Source organism: Podarcis liolepis (assembly GCF_965112155.1).
Source record: "Podarcis liolepis genome assembly, chromosome: 7".
Classification (NCBI taxonomy): domain Eukaryota; kingdom Metazoa; phylum Chordata; class Lepidosauria; order Squamata; family Lacertidae; genus Podarcis; species Podarcis liolepis.
The window spans coordinates 38,068,036-38,090,953 of NC_139561.1; the positions used below are offsets into that span (position 1 = coordinate 38,068,036).

The 22,918-nt window shown below is 42.5% G+C and overlaps 1 protein-coding gene across 16 annotated transcripts in view; it reads right to left on the reverse strand.

The window, feature by feature from the left end:
* Positions 1 to 4,668: 4,668 nt before the first annotated feature.
* CYLD (CYLD lysine 63 deubiquitinase) overlaps positions 4,669 to 22,918 on the reverse strand; it is a 34,939-nt gene continuing 16,689 nt past the window's right edge. For 9 of the 16 annotated variants that reach the window (XM_083513597.1, XM_083513600.1, XM_083513596.1 and 6 more), the window contains exons 8-17: positions 21,573 to 21,738; positions 20,379 to 20,520; positions 18,658 to 18,780; positions 17,792 to 17,883; positions 16,455 to 16,521; positions 14,470 to 14,602; positions 14,269 to 14,377; positions 12,587 to 12,705; positions 12,190 to 12,406; positions 4,669 to 10,740 (exon numbers count right to left, since the gene is read on the reverse strand). In XM_083513597.1, coding sequence (XP_083369723.1) covers positions 10,556 to 10,740; positions 12,190 to 12,406; positions 12,587 to 12,705; positions 14,269 to 14,377; positions 14,470 to 14,602; positions 16,455 to 16,521; positions 17,792 to 17,883; positions 18,658 to 18,780; positions 20,379 to 20,520; positions 21,573 to 21,738 — 1,353 coding nt within the window. In that variant the 3' untranslated portion in view covers positions 4,669 to 10,555. The remainder of the gene's footprint in view (positions 10,741 to 12,189; positions 12,407 to 12,586; positions 12,706 to 14,268; positions 14,378 to 14,469; positions 14,603 to 16,454; positions 16,522 to 17,791; positions 17,884 to 18,657; positions 18,781 to 20,378; positions 20,521 to 21,572; positions 21,739 to 22,918) is intronic. The other 7 variants (XR_014528532.1, XR_014528533.1, XR_014528534.1 and 4 more) reach the window with 1 other exon arrangement.

A 22,918-nucleotide genomic window follows, 5' to 3' on the forward strand; every position in this document is an offset into this window, starting at 1 on the left:
GTGTGAGGAACCTTTAGCCCTCTAGACGTTACTGAACTACAACTCCCATCAACCCCAGCAAAGATGGCCAACTGCAACTTTTGGAAGGTCAAAGGTTCCCCACACTTGCGTTTACAGAGACTGTGTCTGAGGACCAATCCATGCGCTGTAAGCTTCCAGTTTGCTTCACAGATGTGCAGCAGTCAACACAAAAGATAAGGCAGGCACGATTGTCATTAAAAAAGGAAGGTGTCTTCAAAAAAAAAGACTGAGTGAACATAGGACATAGCCTTATTCAGAGTCAGACCTCTGGTCCATCTAGCTCAGTATTGTCTACACTGACTGGCAGTAGCTCCCCAGGATTTCTGGCTGGGTTCTCTCCCAGCCCTATCTCGAGATGTCAGGAATTCAACCTGGATCCTTCTAAGTGCAGAGCTGATTCTCTACTACTGAGCTATGGCTCTTCCCTGAGAGATGACCAAAACTGATCCAAGTTTGGAAAGAAAGCCGAAGGAAGAAGATGCAGCTGCAATTTGATACAGCTCTTCCTCTTCCTCTTGAAGAATGGGGTGGGCACAGCTCTTCACACAGCAAACGACTTGAGTCGCAGGACTAGGCAAGCAGTCAGGCACTCCTTTGAGTGGGCTGGGCCTGTGAAGTTTGTTGGTGTCCTCAGTACCAGTTCAGTATCTTACTCCCAGTCACCACCACCCTAAAGGGGAAGGCTCCTCACAGATAGGAGCCAGCACTGTCTCTACTGTATGAGATGCCTGACCAGGGGCGGGGGTCCAATAACACAGGGGCAGAACACTTTGTGGTCCCTCCCCTTGATCACTGGTTCTCTCCTCCAGCTCTGACGTTTCCTGAAGCCCTGATTTCACCTCCCCAACCTTCTAGGACCTTCTCCATGTCTAGGTAAAGGTAAAGGGACCCCTGACCATTAGGTCCATTAGTGACCAACTCTGGGGTTCTGGCGTTCATCTCGCTTTATTGGCCGAGGGAGGCGGCGTACAGCTTCCGGGTCATGTGGCCAGCATGACTAAGCCGCTTCTGGTGGCGTGTCCCTTTTCTCCATGTCTATCCAGTCCCAAATTCCACAATCTCCTCCCACGCCTCTTCAGGATCTGACCTTTCTCTCCAGGACATCTCTGCAGGACTCATGACAGCCTCTGCCTGGAGAGCAACCACAAACGAGAGCATCTGGTGGAGCAAATGTCCGATCTAGCATGAAGCGACTTCATGTCCTTACCCTCATCTTGAGCAAGCTCCCTCCCTCCCCTTTGCTACTTCTTCAAAGCCCTTCCTCTGGCTAATTAGCCAACTTTCTCAAGTCTTAAGGAGGAGAATCGCTGCCAGCTGGCTAGCATCCCAGTGCTCCTGTCTGCCAGACACTCGGAGAGCAAGCAAATGTTTCTGTCAATGTCCATTGAGCAGGGGACACAGAGCGCCCAGTGAGCCTGGGCCTGCCAATGACTGCAGAGCCTCGGAATGGTTCCATAACTGGGTCCGCAGAAACCATAATGCTAAGCCGCAAGACGGGCTCAGTATTTTCTTTGCTGCCAAAGGCAGATTAAAATCCACCACAATGAAGAGAGAGACTCAAATATATACAAACGGCTTCTGTATTTCACTAAAGGCATAATCAGCTGCATGAACTTGAGACTCTTTGGATTATTGATAAACAGCCAGTTTCTGCATAGTCGGTGGTTCACAGCATTTGTGGTATTTGGGATTTTGTATTGGTTTGGGAGGAAATGCTGTTTATTTAAAGCAAACCTATACAGAATCCCAAGCGATGAATGCTACAAAGCACCAGCTACGGATCGCCGGTACAAGTCTGTTGCAGCAATGGGTCTCTTTCAAGTTCATGCAACTGATGGTTGGGTTCTGATTCCTTAGGGAAAGCTCTATCAGGTGCCAGCTTCCAAAAATAATTGTCTCTAGTCTGGCCAAGGGGGTTGTTTAAATGGTGCTGCCTGAAAAGTCAGTCATCACTCCACAAGACTTCCTTCCCCCCCAAAAAAATAAGCTTGTGGAGCAAAAACCAATTTTAAGGTAGGTTAGGTTGCATTTTATATAGAAACACAGCTGGTAACAATAAACCAGTTTTTCATAAGGGCAATGGCAGGTTTGAAGGCCATCCACACAGGATTTTTGCTTGTTGTTTGGAAGGTTTCTCCTGCCCCACAAATCAAAATTCCCTCTCTATTGCTGGGTGTGGGAAGTTGCACCAGTGGTCCTTCGGCCTGCTGCTCCTATGCTTGAACTTGGTGGTAAAATTTCACCCACTGCCACACTAAGTCACCTTAGGGAGACTCTAGCCTCCTCTTCCCCGCTCTCTGAGGGTCCCTGGCACATGGCAGAAGAGAATGGGTGAATGTACAGTACCTGTAAATCTACTCTCTTTAACATTTTGCTTTGTCGCTGCAGGTCTTGTTAAGGAAAAGCAGTGTCCCAATTCTCCTGTTTAAAGAATTGTTTGAAACCTGCAGCTGGCCTGAAGCCCAACTCTTCAATATAGCTCACATCAAAAGGATTCCCACCCCCACCCAAAATTGGCCTATTTTAAATAATCACAGAGTTCAAAAGCTAGCCGATGCTTTTCTAGGATCTCTTAGAAACAAAACAAAACAACCCAGGAAATTTCTGAAGTTCAGCCAAGTAATGGCATTTGTGGAGGGTAGGGGGGAGTTGTAAACAGCCAATATTTGGGACTCCCAGCCCTGTGTTTTGAAATAAAGAGAGATCCAGCGGGAATTATGGGGTGTTGGTGATCTTTGTTCAGCTGCTGTTGACCAAAATGCAGTAAGAGGCCCATGGAATAGTGAAAAGAACATTAGGTCTGAATGAAGCCATTACAGGCTCAAACAAGGTCCTACAAAACTCATGGGATAGTTTTGCACAAGCCAGGAAGGAAAATGCCTTACCAAAAAAATGCAATACCTCTTCAGTTCATCCCATTTTCACGACATTAAAAATCAGCATGAAAAATTCACACCCACTTTTGTGCACATCTCTCCTAATACTGTATGCTCATTTAAGCATTTGTGCACCTTTCTAGGGCATATTTATATATGTTATTCAGGGGGGAAATCCCCACATTTTTGCACACACTCCCCTCCCCCACATACCCCCCCCCCAATTTTATGGTCTGAGAACTACCGTACATTTCAAAATCTAGAGGAGCTTAGGTAGTTTTCTCAGTTGTGCCAATTAATCTATCTGTTGGTGGGCAATAGACAAAATCCCTGGGTGGAGATGGAACCGTCAAGTTCAAAGAATGCCCCTCTGCAGATGCAAGCTTTGCTTCCCACAAGCTCCCGCACAAAACTGCAAAACTCTGCAATGCTCTGTAAACCACATTTAAGGTATAGGAAGCACCATGATCCAGATTAATCCCAAGTACATCCCGCCTCCCTTCATGCCCATATTAAATCATCCATGTTTCAACAAGAGGTGGGGAGTTGGATCCAGCTGACAGGCCAGATCCCCCTGTTCTCTGACTCTTGGATTCAGCCACCTGTCAATCACCTGAGAGCATCAGAACGTCAGCTGAGGCATCCACTGGCCCGTGTGGCAACCTTTCCCTGCCAGACTCGCTGCAAGCATTGTTCAGCGCTTATAGCAAGTTTCATGCTTTAGGCAGGAACTGGGTTGTGCTATGGAGGTCCACTAGAGTTATGCATCCCATTATGCACTAGAGTTTATGCCCCTGAACCCTGGTTCAAGAAGTGGTCTGCACATGGATCTACTTAAGGCCTGTGGTTTGATACAGTGGGACTCTACTTCTATCGCTCTGTCTCTCTGCACAACTGTTATGAAGATAATATGAGATAGCCCCCCCCACTATACCACCCTATGCTCCCGGGTAGGAAAGCATAGGATTAAAATGTGATTAACTCATACACATTAAAACCTTATTTAAACATGCTTAAAATATATATAAGCAATTATAACTACTGTTCAGCTTGAGTATGTAAAATAACTGGGATAATGTGAACAAATTAATTGGCACTTAAGAAAAATTAATGCAAATTAGTTGCATTTCACAGAGCATCTCAGCAGAGAGGGGAAGCAGGCAGCAGTTGTCTCTTTTCGCCACAAGATGGCACCTGATGCATGTATTTCAGTCAGAAGCTGGCAAAATTGAAAAACAGAAGTTTTGCCATTCCAAGTTCAAGATATATAATGAAACAATGGTTCCACAGCTAAACATATTTTAAATAAAATTACAAAATACTAGAGCCAAGGTGTGGGTTGAGGGAAGGATTGGGCCGCCCCGTTAGTGCAAGGTAGTCCTTGAACATGCTATACCCAATGCACAGAGGCTAGAGTACATTTCAAACGTGGAAGGAAGAGTCACAGGAAGAGTCACATGTGCAAATTTTTGGGTCTCAAGAGTGATGAAGTTATGCATCAGGCGGGGAACCTGTGGTCCTCCAGTATTACCAGATGCCAACTTCCGTAAGCCCAAATGAGCAATGCCAAAAGTCAAAGAAGAATGGGGAACCTCAGGAAGGCCCTAGGACTCCCCATCTGTGCTATACATTATCCTATTTTTTCCCTTGCACCGGTCTGCCCCTCTGCTGTGTATAAACCACCCAATGAAGATCATGTAAACACCACAGAATAAATCCCTTTCAAGGATCAGGTGCCTTTCAAAGCTCCCCCAAGTAATTTAGACAGCCATAAAAATGATAAGTTTTAATAAATATTAATACAGAAATAGGATATGGTACAGTCTCTTCTCTGGGAAATTAAGGCTTAATTACAGCAACCCGATATAAAACACTTCTCTAAGCTCTTGGTGGAGACAATCTACCGAGGAGACGACTGCACTCGAGCACAGGATGTTTATTTAACAAAAACATCAGGAATTTTGCAGGCCAATGCAAAACACGCTTTGTTACAGTTGCGGAATAAATAAAACCCAAAACCTCAAGAGAGGAATTCTGAAGAAAAATAAAAAGTTCCACCTTCACGTTCACACAAACGCAGCTCTTCTGTAACCATCTGAGCCCTGGGAGCACGACACCAGGGTTTGGGTACCGTGCTAACGTTGCAACGTCTGCGGGAAAACCTGAAACACGACCTAGAAACAAAATGATTCCACATCCGTAGACATTTCGTTCTGTATATGTGAGTGCTTAAATGTTCACCTTTGTACAGTTGACATGAGAGGATTAAAAGGACAGTTTCAGAATGCCAAAACTACGATGCGCAATACAAAAGAGGAAGGAAACCAGGGTGCGTGTGAGGATTTTGTTTGGTTGTTTTTGAGGGGATGAGATATGTAAAGATGGCGCTAGATTATTATTTTTTCTTCTTCTTCTCTATTTCACATCACAGTCAGAAAGGAGAGTTCACAGATACATAACTGCTAGGGAGGAACTGCGACAGCAAGTGATGATGATTTGAAGATGGGAAAACCACCACCACAGATCAAAAACCACCACAAAAAACAGGGCTTATTATATACACCACCTCAACACACACACACACAGCACTTTTCAATGGAGGCAGCCCAAGTATTGGGATGCATGCTGTCTCACTGTACACAATGCCAGCTCTCGATGCTTTGTTGAGTTTAAAATAAGAAAGGCATAAGGAACAAGGCCCCTAAAGTACAGATACGTTCGATTTTGCTACTCCCCACCAACTCCCCAGCCAGTGGAGCAGGAGCAGAAGCTCCACAAGGTACATGATCATAAATAAGCAGTGACTTAGCCACCTCAACCGTGTCTCTCATCCTCTTGCACATTTCCACAGGGTCTTATTTTAAATATTTAAGGCTTCTCATAGAGTCAAGTAACAGAAGCCACAAAAGCAAAGTGGGAAAGATTGCTGCAACGGCATTCAGAAAACAAGTATCAAAACACTAGGATTACGAGCAACAGAACCAGAAAATGCTGCAAATGAAGAAGAGGGTGTTTTTCAAAGGTTCAAGAGAAAGGTCTTCTACTCCTTTCACAGACCATGTGGGGTGGGATAAATGGGGCAGCCAAGTCTCCGATTGTTTCCTGCAAGTGGCCCATACATATTTTGCAAAAGCCAAACTATGGCAAGCCACAGGTAATATCTGGCAAGGTAATCTCCTCTCCATTGCAAAGCAAACTTGGGAAGGTGTTTTGCAACAGAACAGGGGCGAAGGGGAGCAGTTCTCAGCTCCATCCAATGTCCCAGAGCAGTATACCCGAAAGCAAACACAGGTCCTTAAAGCACTGACGAAGGCCAGGTTACCCTTGATCTTAAGCAACCCCTCCTAAGGGAGTTTTGTTTGCTTTGCATCAAGGGGCTAACCGGGCAAATCATTATGTGTGGCTGCAGTATAAGTAGTAGTCTGAATTTGATTTCCAGAAAGTTGGACAATTTAAGTTCACAAGTCACAGCTCCTCCACTGCAAAAAAACAACAGCCCACCACCACATATAGTTTAATCTCCTTCCCAAAGGTTTATGAAAGGTGTTTGACCTGTACAGTTCTAACATGCATTTAAATCTGTAGCCTGTTGCATCCACAAGTCTCAGGAACAAACCCTGTGTACTTTTGCAGTGGAAAGTTCTCCCTCCCTTAAAAATATGAATCATCAGAGAGATGCCTAAAGTATGTATCCAACACATTTCTGCTCTAAAATGCTCTATCCACTTGTCAGTTAACATTTTACCATTGTCTCACCATGATTCAATTTTACGTCTGGCCTCAGATTTAAGACCGGAAAACTGCGGCAATTGATGGAGACCAGGAAGCAGTGTTGTGCCAGGCCCTATTCACACATGCCTCTAGCATAGGCTACCTGCTCAACAGTCCGCAGCAAGTAAGAACGACCTCCAAGAGAACATTTTGCCAAAGGTGGGTTTCTTTGCTGCACTGTTTTAAATTATTTAGATTTACTGTCAGCTGCCCTGAGCATTGTGAATACAGTGGAAAGTGTATAAAATTGGATTTTTGTAAGTCGATCAATTTCTCTATCAGAAACAGTAGTTTTGCAAACTGTTTTGGTATCTTCAGGGAAACTGGGAAGTACACACACAAACCTTAGGGCCACAGTTAATAGTTTACAGATAACAGCAGCATAGATGCAAAAGGGGGAACGGTGCAATCTTGTTCTAAATAAATGAGAACAAACACTAGTATAAATGGTAGCGGTGTTGGCCTATAAGAAATATCCCAAAATCTGTATTAGGGTTACCAAAATAGAACTAAAGAATACAGCAGCTTTCAAAAAGCCTGGGTACTATATGGAGTCGGGACCAGGCAGAGGACGAAGTGGAAGAAACGGGGGTGGGGGAAGAGAGGAATTGGGGAACTTGGGCCAAAAGAGGGAAGATATCCCCGTCCCACTCTGATTTCAGTTGCTTTGGCAGGGGAAGCAGGCATGCTGGCTGGTGCATGAAGTCTCAGTAGAAGCAGAGGAAGGCTTTGATTATTTGGGGGGGGGGAGGCTGAACAAGAGGTGGTGAGGACTGAACAACACCTGAACAGGAAGGTGCAGCCTTTCCTGGTCAGAACTAGGTGCCCCCTTTGCAGATGGGATGAGAGGCGACTGCCCCAATGGAGCAGGACCTTACAAACTGCATTTCCACAAGGCAAAGGAACAAATCACTCATCTTCAAAAGCTTGGGGCAACTTCTGTCACTTCTGAATTTCTTTCCCTACTCCTGGATCATGATGCCTGAGCCCTGCGTCTGCTGCTGAACTTGTACTGTTACTTGCCTGAAGGTCTCTTTTTTACAAATTAAGAGCCACTGTCTGCAAATTGAGTGCAATTTAAAACTGAACTTTTTTTAAAAAGTCTTATTCAAGATGAAGCCTTGTCTCATCCTCCTTTATACCCTCACCCAAACGGTTGCAGCCAATGAGGAAACAGCAGCCACTTCCAAAGTAGCAGGAAAGAAGTTGTGAGACAGTTGCGGACTAGGGGAAAAGTAAATGACAGGAGTTGTCTTGGGGTTGAGAAAGCAGGTGGCAGGTATTGGGCGCTGGGTAGGAGTCCCAGCCATTTCACTACATAGCTCCAGGGGCTTTTGCCACCTCTGCTATATTGCAGCAAAACAAAGTGGCAACTTAAAAGTGAACCAACACAAGGTGGAAGTGGGGAGAAGGAGGGCAATTTCATTTTATGCGACTTAATGAATACACAATTCGCATCCCAAACCAAGTGGAATTTAGTCCTATGTAGATGATGCAGACATTGCATCCCACGTGTGAGTGTTTAGCAGGCCTGGATGCTTATGAGGCAACCAGGTGTGTGGGTGCAAGCCTGCACTGCAGCAAAAATTCATTCAAAGCAGCCCTAAGTGTCTCTTACTCCCGTTTCCAATCAGCAACCTGACCTAAGACTACTCATGGTGTCTACCCATTCACCCACCCCTAGCTAAAAAAGAAAAAAAAGAGACTACAATTTCTCCTTGCCACATTCAAATTTTGTTTGTACTGGATGTGCATTTAGCTGCTCTTTTTAAAAACGAAATACTTAAGGCAACTACAACAGGAGATATTTTTCCCACTGCAGAGAACTATTAGACTCAACAGTTCATAAAAATATTAAATACACTACAAGATACTTGAAAGCAACAAGTAACTTTTCATATGTACTGAGCAGCAAGTCAAATGGTTTGACTACACACAGACCTTACTTGATCCTTTTAATATGATAAATGTGTAAGCCATCTCCTAAAAAAAGGAAAGAAAATAAATTCAGTCTAAAGCATCAGCTTCCATTTTATAGACTACAGACTTCTGAGCCAATGATGTTCCCTGAGGCAAAAAGCTGAACATACTGTCAACGATGCTGCCTTGTGCCTTGAACCTGTTAATATTATGCATGGGTGTCTGGAGAGGATATTTTATCCCAACAACTTGAAGGTATGTATTGCACTCTCAAATCAAATACTGTCAAATCCACCTCACAAGCAAGGTGCACCTCATAGTCCCATACAGGCAAGCAGAATAAGAATGACAAAATACTGCTTTTTGGATAGCCAACATGGTGGACTTCAACTGTTATCAGGATTCCCATCAGCCCCAACCAGCCTGGCCGATGGTGACAGGTGATGTAAGTTGTAGTCCAACAGCATCTGAAGGACACCAGGTTGGCTGCCCCAGCCTATTATTCTGTACTACCTTGATTGGCAATCACACCAACCGTAGGGAAAACCACAGCAACAGAACTTCCTCACCAGTAATGCCTTAGCATAGTGAGCAGTGGAGACATTGTTTCACCTCAAAGAAAGACTGCGGTGTACATATACTACACGGCTGAATTCCTTATGTGACCTAGATTTGATTTTCACACACACACACTGGAAAAAGACACTTTAAAAAGGTTAGCTCTTTAACATCCCTGCTGTTTTTGAACCTTTCTAAATCAACTTTGCCACCTTCTTTTTACCAATCACAGCTGCAAGTCATAGGATGGTCTTTGACTCTCAGAAGTAAAACTACACTGGAGTCAGAAGTTCCAAGTGATTGGGCAGTGTCAGGGCAGGGGGATTAAAAAATTCATGAAAGCAAACATGCAGGAAGTTTGCTAAGGAGTTTTCCAAACGTAGGAGAATACCAGAGTATAAGAAGCAGTTTTTAAAAGCAAACTTCCAATGAAAGTCAAGGTTGAACACAGTGCCAATGTAATGGAAATACCTTTCAGAAGAATTTTACGTGGGTGCACCCATTATGAAAGCATGACATCAGAATGAGTCATCCACACAACCTGCTCAGAGATGATCCTGCAAACAGCATCCAGTTCACAGAATAGACTGAGTGAGTTGTGTGGATAAAGGAAAATACTGAAATGCTTCCAGCTATGGGAATTCGTCTAAACACCAACTTGTAGCTACAAAACATTTACACCAGCTTAATCTTCGCCGTTTTCCAGCAGGCAACCATTAGCTACATAGGGAACACTGAGCATTCTTGGTCTAGGGGAATACAATGGAGGAAACAGACAGCTAATGCGTTTTGCACACTCACTCAACACAATAAAAATGTTTTGTTCTTGTTGTGATTTAACTTATACCAGGTCAAAATAAGCAAAACAAAAGCCTCAGTGCCAAGATTCAGGCCAGCATCCAGTGTATTACAGAGGTGAAGTGCCTTGATTGTACAACCTATACAATGCTGGAGAAAACACACATATTAATACAGTCCGCTTCCTTAGGCTTTGTGGTTCCCTGGATGAGGTCTATGCAGAAAATTCCACAAGGCAATTTTGAAACACATAAAACTTCACTCCATGTACACAACTCCTCTGAAAATGCAGCCTAAACATTTTAATAGCTTCATTTAGACTTTTTATTTTTTTAGAAAAACCCTACACACACACGCACACACACGCACTTCCTAGAGTGCAAAATGCTTATTAAGTACTTTAGCAACAGAACATTGCATTGTAAGGTTTTTTTCACCCCTTCTTTAAAATATGCACTTCTTTTGCCATAGACATTTGCTTTCCACCCCCTTTGAAGCATCCATTGCCGGCAACAGATGCACGAGCAAGTGCGCCGACAGTCCTGCTGAATCTTCTTGGGCCACAGTCAAGTTGCTGGGAAGCTGCTTCCCTTCTTCCAGACAACAACTTTTCACTTGTACAAGCTCATGGTTGGGCTCTGATACATGCACATATAAGCGTCACAAAGTAGCCTTCGTGCACAGCCTTGAATTCTTCTGGAGTCCAGAGAATGCAATTCCTCAAGGGACATTTTCAGGTACTCGCCAACTTCTGGGCATGGAGTCACTTGAGGGATATTAAAGCCATTCTGTCCTCCTTTTGAGAGAAGGAGAGGGCAGACGGGTTAATTCAAGGGGGGGGGACACAGTTCATTACCAACTATGCAGTCCTGAGACTGTAGCCTCCCATTGGTGTGCAATGGTAAGGAGCATGAGTTCTCCCTGATGCCAGTTAAATCACCACCATGTCATTTTTTTTAAAAAAAGTTGTAAATCAGTTTGACATTCAATTATAAATCTATTTAAATGCCAATTCTCAACTTCAGGTCCCCACTCCACATGACCAGGGAATGAAGAAATGAAGACAAAGGATAGGACTGAATCGGGGTAGGCAACCTGTAGTCCTCCAAACGCTGACAGACTTACAACTCCCATTATCTCTGCCCACTGCTGACCAGGGATGACAGGCATTGAGAGTCCAACAATAGCTGGAGGGCCACAGCCTCCCTATCTCAGGGCTAAAGAGAGAGAAGCAAGCTCAACATTTAAGCATGTGGAGGCACTGAGAGCAGGGAGCAGTGGCAACCCCAGATCAGCAAGAGAAGATTGTGGCTGTTTTTAAAAAAATTCCCCTGTAAACAAATGCTTCTTCACTGGAAGGGAAGGTTGCCGGGTGAAGAGATGTACTGCATCCACTCAGGAGACATTCATAGTATACAAACTGCCCTTCTGTGTATACTCCACCTATTATAATTGTCATTTTTTCAGTTACTGGGGTTTTTTTTAAAAAAGAGTTTTATATATCTGAAGGTAAGCTCTTATAAAGGGCACATATTCTGTGCGTGTCTTATGCTGGACTCAAAAATCTGACATCCAGTATCCATTCATTTATCACATTTTTACCCTACATTTCTTCCCAAAGGCTCAGGGTGGTATATGTACTTTTGCCCTCTCTTGTCTCTTCACAAGAGCCCTGTGAGGCGGGATTGGTAGGCGACTGCCGGGTTCAAGGTCACCCACTGAGCTCCATGGCAGAGTGGGATTTGAAGGTGAGTCTCCCTAGCTCTAGTCTTGACACTCACTACTCTATTTCAAGCTTATTTTTACTATATTTTGGGTTTCTATTAACACTGCTCATTCATATTATTAAACAGAGAAGGTTCACTACATTAAGTTTACAGTGGTACCTCGGGTTAAGTACTTAATTCGTTCCGGAGGTCCGTACTTAACCTGAAACTGTTCTTAACCTGAAGCACCACTTTAGCTAATGGAGCCTACTGCTGCTGCCGCACCGCCAGAGCACGATTTCTGTTCTCATCCTGAAGCAAAGTTCTTAACCTGAGGTAATATTTCTGGGTTAGCGGAGTCTGTAACCTGACGTATGTAACCTGAAGTGTATGTAACCCGAGGTACCACTGTAATTCACTGTAGTGGCCAAAATTGTGGAAACCTTTTGGAGAAAGTGTATTTCCGAGGTTACGGTTAAGGTTACTCAAAGCTACATGAACCCCAGAGAAAGGAAATGAGGCCAAATGAACAGACATACCATCCCGATCAGCCATGCTGTCAAAGAAGAGCCAAGCAGAGTCCCCCTTGCCGTATTTAACGAAAGCCACATAGTGGCTTGTCTCTATACAAAGAACGGCAAATAACTCCATCTTCTGACAAGGTATGCAGCCGTGTCTCCAATCCCAGTCTGGTAGATCTTTAGGGAGAGACACTGGATTGAATTTATGACTCTGCCTTTTGGGATGAAGGTGAACCTGTAATTGATAAGGAGGGTTAGAATAAGTTTTTTGCAAGGTCATCTTCTGGCTTACTGTTTTCCGAAGGAAACTAAATCTCACAGTTCTCTGAGAAGGCACCCACTGGCCCTGGAGAGATTCCTGGCGCTGAGCTCTGAGCAGACACCAGTCCCAAGACATTCTGAAAAAGTAACTTACCTGAGTGTTGCAGGTTTTGCAAAACTGCTTGATCTTCCCAGCAGAAATGTCGGTATCCTCATAGCATTCTCGGCATTCATACATTGCAAGTCCTCCACAGATACGGCACTGCCTAGGAGCTGTATTTAGCAAGATGAAACTATCAAAATTGTGTATGAACAGTGGAATCAGCCATCCCTTCAAAGCTGTGTTAGTCAGCATGAACATGTTAAGACAAACATAGGCACGCCTTAATATAAACAGGGGGGAGGGGTGCTTTTTACAGCAAATTATGATTTTGTGCACAAAAAAAGTGAAGTGAAAGACTTAACACAATTTGATATATTGTTGAAACAGAACAAGGTGACACTCCTGCAAGAATTTCTCCAACACTGAAGCAAAAAGAAAAGCAACAGCCATGTTTACAGCACATATATTTCACTCATGCATGTTTATAAAAGAAATGCATCAGTGAAATAAATCTCTACTCTGCAGACACAAGCCATAAAGAATTCCTTCAGTTTTAAATTCATGCCAAAAAACCCAACTGGTTGGTTGAGGGAAGGTGAACAAAATGGATGGAATGCTTCCATTCATAATTTTGATGGGAAAAAGAAAATACTTTTCCAAAGGGCTGCACACAGAAATTAAGCTCATTTCTTCTTCTACTTAACAATTAATAAGCTGATAGAGAAGAAGAACCTGAAGGCACCCAATGTACCTCTGAAACTTAGCAGAATGGACAGGATGGGAGACTGCCAGGGAACTCCATACACACCTAGAGTGAAGTACTTGTGACTCGCTAGATGTTGCTGGACTACCATTTCCTACAGACCCAATCAGGTGTTAAGATCAGCGGAGAGACCCTATTGGTCATTTGACCACTCCCAAAAGCTTGAAGGGGGGTTAGGTGGCAGCCCAGGAAAAGGTATTATCGGTGGCTGCCCCTAAGTCGTGGTACTTCCACCCCACAAATGTGCATCTGACATCTTCATTATACAGCTTTTGGTGAATGCTGAATAAACACCACTTTATGCTGGCTTTTGACACTTGTTTTATTTCATAAGCTTTATATACAACTTGACTGTAGAAAAAAACACCTCTACGTGTTTTTGAGGTGCATATTTTTAGAACCCACCTTATTTTTGTGATTTTAAGTTGTTTTAAACTGTTTTTACATGTTGTGCTTTAATGGTTGCAATCCAGAACCTTAGGGCGAAGAGTGGATAATAAATTATAGCCAGCATCCCTGTTTATTGGCCAGGGGTTAATGGGAGTTTAGAGGCCAGCAGCATTAGGAGAACCACAGATTCACCAGTCCTGCTGTATATGTTCCAAGTTTCCTGATGGCAGGTAAGACTACCAGGTAAGGTCTGGAAAAATGGGTCCAGTTTTGTATGTTTATAAATGTCATCTATCCTGACAAAAAGAGAATGAAGGCATAGTGGTCAAGGCTGGACCACCCCTAAAGCCTGTCCACAGTCAACCACCAATATGCAGTTCTCCTAATATTTTGTGAGCAGAATGTTAGACAAAATTTCTGTTAACAGAAATAAAATATGCCAAATAAAATATGATTCACATGGCTCATAGCACCACCAGTCTGTGCAGTAGCCAAACACCACCAAATACCAGAAGAAATAAAACTATTTCTAAATACTTTATGATCAGCCATAGCGTCATGAACAATATTTTATGCTCACTGTCTTCCAGTAGGTCTGTGATATTTAATTCCAGTGATGGAAAGATTTTGTTGAACATTTTGAAGTCCTTTCCAAATCGAGGCATCTGAATAATCAGACATGAGGGTGCCTAGCAAGAGCCAAGAAAAAAATGCAGCTGTTTTAGTGAAATTATATATCCAATGGGTAAAATTTTATGAAAGCAAATAATATCCTCCAAACCTCTGCAAATTTCAAGTTGCTGTTGATAAAAGACCATTCCAGTAGCTGCTGAATTGTAGGAACTCCAACCTTCTCATTCTTGTCCATAAAAATCTGATAGAAGTAGCAGTCTTGAACCTTTTGACCAGCTGATCTAAGAAAAGAGAGTATTTTCAAAACAGATTTTGATAAAAAATGATAAAGCTTAATGATGAACAAGAGGACATTTAACTATTCTTTCATCCATTTGGACAAATGTCTTCTGTTACAAAAACTAAAAAATAACTTTGGGAAAGGAGTGGAAAAGATTAAGCATTTTGTAAGGCAATTAAAAAAAAACAGAGCTGGATCCAGATTGTGTCAGTTGATCTCACGTCCCATTGTTTTCAAACTGGATTTAAGTCATGATTTGTCACATTGTGGGATCCAAATCCAACTAATTTAGTCTTAATCCAACCTTCTTTTCCTACATGGATGTTCAAGACAGTGTTTAAATACTCTCAACAGATTACCACCGGTTTGTCAGCTATGATGTTCCAACTAGGAGATATAGAAATACCTGTTGGATTACCTGGGTTTCAGTGTTTTTTGACAGCCCTTTCACTATTATGTATCAATTAAGACCATTCAGAGCAAAGCAAATACAGTAATGTTGACTCCCATACTTCTAAAATGAATGTTCAGTTATACAGATTGTAACAGCTGTTTAACAAGGGTCATTTGTACTGCTGAATCATATTTAATCATATTTAATACTTAACAAGGGAGAGCTGGGGAAGGGAAAGTTTGCACGACTGTGAAGAAGGAATGGATATGAGAGCTTGTGGGGGCATCCCAAACACTTGATATGACAAGGATGAAACTAAAACTGCTTCATATTTACAAACTTGCCTGGTAGTCATAGCCAATCAGGAATTCAATGCAGGGGAAATTCAAGCTACTAGTTTCTTATCAGGTGAGCAACTTTGTGTGCCTATTAAAGGTAAAGGTACCCCTGCCCGTATGGGCCAGTCTTGACAGACTCTAGGGTTGTGCGCCCATCTCACTTAAGAGGCCGGGGGCCAGCACTGTCCAGAGTCACTTCCAGGTCACATGGCCAGCGTGACAAAGCTGCATCTGGTGAGCCAGCGCAGCTCACGGAACGCCGTTTACCTTCCCGCCAGTAAGCGGTCCCTATTTATCTACTTGCACCTGGGGGTGCTTTCGAACTGCTAGGTTGGCAGGCGCTGGGACCGAACGATGGGAGCGCACCCCGCCGCGGGGATTCGAACCGCCGACCTTTCGATCGGCAAGCCCTAGGCGCTGAGGCTTTTACCTACAGCGCCACCCGCGTCCCTTGTGTGCCTATTAGACAGAGCTAAATTTTTGGCCCAGTGTAAACATGTGTGAAAAATTGGATTTTATGGCCATTCAATACAACTCACAGACACCCCTCCCAAAATCATGGCAATTTTTGGAACAGAGGTGGTGATGGGGAGAAATCCTCAATGTCATAAACAGTAGTACAAAATGTAAAGAGATGCACAACTAAAGGCCCATACACCAAAGACCACTAGTTACTAGATGCCTTAAAAAATAAAATAAAAAAATAGTCTGCTTTTAGTGATACAAGGGGCTGGTGGTGGGTTTTGTTATTTTTTTAATAGCAAACTAAATATGTAGGCTGTGTTTTTATGTGGGGTGTAGACAAGGCAGTCATGGAAATGCAGGGGGCTGCCAGAAGGAGGGGCAGAGCGCTTAGTCCTGCCCCCCCCCACCAGCATCCTGTAACCCACTTGCCTGTGTAAAGTTCCTTGTTGCCTATAATCACCAGGCAAAGCATTAAGCTCAACTCAGTTTTCACAGAATTTCCACCATAAATCGATGTCTTGAATGCAGTCAGACTTATAGAATTTTATACCTCTAAAAAGCAGGTTTGAATTCAACCAAACATTCTCTGAAAGCTCATGTTCCTGGAAGTCCGAAACTTCATTTTGAAACATGACTTAAGCAGAGGAATATTTTACCTTATTTTTAACAGTGGCTCTACTCTCAAAATATGATGAAACAAAATATTCAAGAATTCTTCAGGATCTGGGGGAAAAGAGAGTTGTATATCAAACAAAGACTAATATGTAAGACCCAAATAATTTTAAAATAAATGTTCACATAAAAAATCCATTTTAACCAAACTGGCAAAGAGCAGGGAGCATATTTTATAAACAGTTGAATACAAGATTTATAAGAACAGTTAAATAGTCAAGATTATCAAGACTCAATTTCTCCATTATCATTATAAAAAAAAATACAAACTTAGCTGAAACTCTCCAATATTATAATGACATTATTATGCACACACAGAAGAATATAGTACATTAACCTAGCTATATTAAGCATTAGCCACCTCATACCCAACATCATTCAGGAATTCTAAGCAGAAAAAACCCAGCTGTTATGAAATCACTTGTTGAAATAAGTGCCATTTCAAAATATTCAAAATGGCACCCAATGGTATCCAAATGATTTCAGGAACTTTGGTTGCAATATCTTAAGATATATCCAAATGCATAGCTAACAAACAACTTTCCAAAACATGTAGTGGATTATCTCTAAAATTTGCTCTTAATAAGCCATATAGCCAGAAATATAGTATAAGCACAGTATAAGAGCACAAGAGAGTTAAACTAAAACTTTGAGGGCAGAAACAGATTGGGTTGTATCCAATCAGGTCATTCCATAAGCACAAGGATTGTGCAATGGAACCTCCCCCTCCTCTTCCCACATGCCCCCTGCACCAATCCCAAATCAGCTCTGGAGGACTGAGGAACCTCCAGAACAGATTGGAGGTAGGGTCAGACAGCAGGGAGAAGAGGAATGAGAAGTTCTGTTGAGCAAATGGAAATCCTTGCACTTTGTTGGATCCACCACTTCCTGATCTTGAAGACTGTTCTAAAGCATAATAAATAAATAGAAGCATATTTACACAAACTTATCCGCTTGCTTTCTATAATAGCTCCTGGAAAAATACATCAATTTAGTCAGGAGCATCATGTTTCAAACTTTTCTGATCTAACTCTGAAATTGGGGGTATTTCAGATTTTTTGCTGATAAATAGTAACATTCTGGCAATCACTAATAAATTTGGCACCAGCTCAGAACCATCTCTCTCAATATCACTCACAATTCATAACTTTCAGTTTGTAACCGAAACACCCATCCCTATTCACTCCCTTTCCCTCACCAATGCTACAGAGTTTGGTAAAGCTCAAATAAAATTGCATTTTATTTTTGATAATCCACTTTGGGATACACAATGAAAAGCAGTATATAAACTTCTTAAATAAAAAGAAATAAATCAAGTTACCTTTCTCTTCAGAGGTAAACCCTGAAGCTGCTTCCACTTTTTCCAGGATTTTCCTCAGCTTCATTATTTTTGTTGCACACACATATCCATATCTAGAATAAAAAGATGAAGAGTCTGAAGAGAGAGAGAAATGGTGAACCTCAAAGGGATATGGAGCTTTAAGGCACATGGGGATACACAGAACTGGCAGAATGGGCAACTATAAAACTTCCTCGTTTCACACATTAGTAGAGCAGAATGAGAACAAGCCACAAAGAAAATGCTAAGGTAACCTAAGAATGGGCTCTCTGTTTCTGAGCTCCACATTTTGAAGTAGTATATCGGTTTTCTGATTTGAGGGCAATGCAGCTATACTCAGAGCCAACTTGTTTTGAGGGCTCTATACATATTCTGAATTTATACAACATTCTTCCAACTGCTCTTCTAGGAATGAAAACAAAGGGCCCTTTCATTTTCTCATTGTACTCATCCCAGCAGAAATGATATTGAGTTCCACATCAGGAATGCCACACCTTGCTGACAAAACACAGGGAGCTGGAACTATATAAAAAAGCAGTATGGGTTAAACAAGAAAAGAGTTGAAAGGGCTAGGTAGAAACTGGGGAGGTTGATTTAGCAAAGTCGTTTCCAAACTTTCTGCTTTCAAGGAATTCTGCCAAAGAAATACCTGCATGTTACATAGGATTCTGGATCACGCTCTAGGGTGCGGCCACATATCTAAGCCTTCACCATCTGCCTGTATTTGCCAATAATACACTCGGCTCTCCACCTATCTATACATTGTACAGGGAAGACTAGAATGGTAAGCAAGAATACATTTTGAAAACTACTGAAAATTTTGAAACAATTCATTTGCCCGTACTTACATTCTGAGAGGATTCACTATCTCTGTCCGCAGAAGCTCTTGAGTTTCACTGTAATATTCTACATCATTTTTCTCTTTTGGTCTAAGCAAGACTGTGTCCAAAACAGAGCTGAATGCAAACAGGCTGAAAGAGGGGAGAAGCCAATTTCAATCTGGAAACACAACAACAACAACAGAGGATACCCTAAAGCTGAGATGCTTGTGAAGGGCATCTCACTCTTGCATTGCCACTATGGACTGCTGCTACTAACAGAAGAAACTAGAACTATTCCTTACTGCCAGCAAGAGGATATGAGTTTTGGCAGGGAATTATTCCAGTCTTGCCAAAAGCTGAGGCTACTATGCGTACTACCGTACCCTTTACAAAGGAAGTTTGAGCCACTTTGCATAGTATACAGAATGTGAACTCTACCATCAAATATTAAAAGGAGCAGCAAGTAGAATAAGGAGCAGACTAGAAGTAGGAGAGTTGAAGTTAGCCAATTTTGATTGCAAGACATCAAAAGCATACCATCCCTCCCAGTTTCTCGAGGGGAAAATGCAAGCTTGCTGCCAGGGTAAGATTTAGCCAAAGCTGTCAAACAGCAGCCAGAAGTGCAATCCCACTCTCAAGAGATTATGATAGTCAATACAACTGTCATACAATGAAATGAGGGCCTGCAGACAGGGTTTTTCCTTTATTTTTATGTTTATTTATTGACAGCTTTATGGCAGAGAACTCAGACTCATCTACTTCCTGGAGAGAACAGCTGGTTAAGGGGCTGGCTGCTACATCACAATTTTATGAGATCTAGGAAGCAGATGTGGCTCTGCTACCACACCCTATATGAAAGTGGAGGGGAAGAACTCTAAAACCTATGGAAAGTTTTAGACCAGTAGAACAGGGATGAGGAATCTGCAGCCCCCCGGATGCTGATGAACTCCCATCATCCATGACCACTGGCCATAAGGACCAGGGCTGATGGGAGTTGTAGTCCAACAACCTCTGGAGGGCCATAGGTTCCCCCTCCTTGCTGTAGAAGGGAGTGAGACAATGACAGGGAAGGATCAGGAGCCCTCCAACTGGTAATGTAGATGGTGTGCTTTTTTGCCTGGCTGCTATTGCTACTCTCAAGTTTGCTTGTTTTTTTTGTAAACATGTATTTTTGCATTATTGAGACAGGTGTGTTTGCTGTGCCAAGGAAGCACAACAAAGCAGAGTTGATTTTGCAATTTCTGGCTACTTCAGACTCCACTGTAATGGCCATCTATCACAAAGAGCTAGGTATTCTATAAGTGCAATATAAATACAGAGGCTGGTCGTGTTACATCCCATACTGTGGACAAGGCCACAGCAGAACCCCAGTAGTGTCACCTCATTTAATCCATTCATGACCTTCCCCATGGACCTTCACCTGCCACTACTTCCTCCTCCCCATCCACTCATCCAGCCATGTAAGAGGCAGTGAGGTGCTTCCCAGCCTCCCCAAAAAGAAATCTGACACAGCAGATCAAGATTAAAGCATCAGGAAATGGCTTCACTGAGAAAATCACCCACACTGAATTCCTCACCTTTACTGGTCAAGCTAGTTTCAGTGAGCTCCATTCATTGCACAGCAAGGCATAATAGACGGCTAATGTCACTCTACTGAACTTTCATCTGAAATATTTGCGCTGTTTGTTGTGTACTCATGTCCTTTCCCCTCATCTAGGCATTTAAAGGACAGCTCCTTAAATACTTACCAGAACAAGGTGGAATCCAGGTAGCAGGAGTTATAGTGACCCTGAATTCCTTTCTTCTTTCCAATCATTGTTTCTAGACCTTCTTTTTCCATTTTGGGGGGAGTGTTTTCTTCAACCACTTCACTTAGGTAACCCCCAAAAGCTTAAAGACAAAAGGTTGAGAGTAAGCAAGGGACTCAAACTCCTTCGTGGATCCAAGAGCTGCAGCAGCAAGGGAGAATGAAGTGGCAGTGTTTGTCCTTGGAGGAACTGAGAAGCAGATGGTGAGGCCTCAGGGGTTCTTTGACTGGTATGGCTTGCATAGAAGTAGCTACCTGCTCCTCCTCCACCACCTCACTCCCTTGGCTTTGGCAGTTTAATTTCTCCCACGTACACAGCCAAGCAATATCTGACCATCCTGCCTCCCTTTGCACCTGGACATTCTTGCAATTTCCTCCAGCGCCTCCCCCCGCCAGACTTTTTTGCTCTCGGATAGGGCAGGGGGCTGTGCAACACGAAAATAACTTCTTCCAATACAGAACAAAGGTAACCTGCTAGAAATAATGAACCAACACTGAAGATGCTAGGGTGAGGTTAAAGAGGACAGTTTATACACATCAAAAAGCTCAAGTGTCCCAAGCCTGTAGTACTTTTCATCTTCAGTATCCATAAAAAACAAGGATCTAAAACCACAGAGGCCATCTTCGTGCTGATCCTTCCAAATACTAGCTATAACTGACACTAATTTCAAATATACTTCAGATGCCTTAAGTATAGGAAGCAACAGCATGAAAACGAGCATTTCTTTTACAGTCATTTCTTACTTAATAAAGTCTACTGGTTGCCAATTTGCTACTGAGCCCAGTGTTCAACACAGACATATAAAGCCCTAATTGACTTGGGTCCGAAATACCTGACAGTGCTTTTCCCCACATCAACCTGCCCGGATGCTGGAGCTACTGTAACCGTCCTGGGCTCCTTCAGGATGAAGGGCAGGATAGGAATTTAGTAAACAATAAAACAATAATCTGCTTGTTCAAGTGTTTTTCATTTGTTACCCATTTCAAATAGGTTTTATTTTGTTTTTTAAAAGCCTTTTGAAGGTGCTAAATATAAATAAATTGATATGGAAATGTATTAAATTTACTCCTAATGGAGAGAGACTTTACATGGCTAGATAGAAATAGGAAACAGAGGGAAAGAAAAGAGCAATACCTAAGGAGTTGCAGCGTTCAATCTGGTTGGACACAGGCTGCAATGAAGCAAATCTGGAATCTGGCCTGCAGCTCTTCAACTTAACGAAGAGAGCCTTCTTGGGTGCACAGGTAAAGTATCGAGTTCCTTTAAATGTTCCATCAGTACAGCCTGCACATTCGTCTTCCTGGAAAAGGCAAACAGGCAGACTTACCTGCCTTAATGGAAAAACTAACACATGCAGCACCTTGGAAGCTATTCCTTAATATTATATTTGAAGCACCTAATAGTTTTTTGGCTATGAAGCCATGAACTGGGTGCAATCCTGTAAACATCCTCCAGTCTCCCCAAGAGCCTCTGCCGACAAATGGCCAAAACAAATGGCAGTCAAGCAACAGCAGTGTTTGACAAGGTTGCACTGTGTGTGCCGAGTCTGCCATATCAGCTCTAAAGGGTTGACCTGATTAAGCCACAGCAACATCATGCTAAAAGCCACATTAAGCAATGCCATCTTCTCTGAAAATTCTATTTACAATTTTAAAACTATTTTGGTGGGGAAAACCTAAGTCAACGGAGAAAGAGACCACTAAACACTCAAAACTCATGGACAGCTCAACATAGAACTGAAAATGCAAATTTAATAAGGCATTTGGAGAGAGCAAATCCAAGTGCTTTGCGTACATTTTGAATAGATAGCTCAAAACTTTCATTTTTAGTCTGCTAGCCCATTGTAGGTGATGGGGGAAAATGAAAATATGAGTGCATTCTATTTTTCACCACCCCATTTTTTCCCCAAGTGTGATGATAGATTGTTCTGCTTCCCTCCCACAAAACACATCAGCCCACAGCAAGTTCCATGGGGAATTACTGTATGCATTGTTTAGCCATGCGGGAGTTGAGCATGCATGCTATTAATTCTTAAGTGCAATGATTTTAAGAATGCTGTGCAGTGTAATCTCTCTCTAATGTCAACATCAATTCATTATGCCCAAAAGTTTTTTTGCCACTTGCTAAGAAAATAGCTTACTAGCTAATACAGCAATACATATACAAGCAACAGGTTTCAACACCAGTTTAAATTTCCTGTTGTAATTTGCTTCTTTACAGGGAGAAAGCAGATACTGAGTACATGTAAACTACGATAATTAAACAAGTTTTACATTGCGAGTGTATCCAGCACCTAAAATACTATCATCCTGCTGGTATTTAGTGGCTTTCAACAGTTTCAGGAAGGAGAAGGTCCAATAATGGCAGAGAGGCTTCTCTGGAAAACAGCTTGCTTATATTCCCCAGCAATATGAAGCTGCAGAGGGAGCTTGCCAAGTGTACCTTATAAAATGCCCAGCTGAGGCAGGATGGCAGCAAGG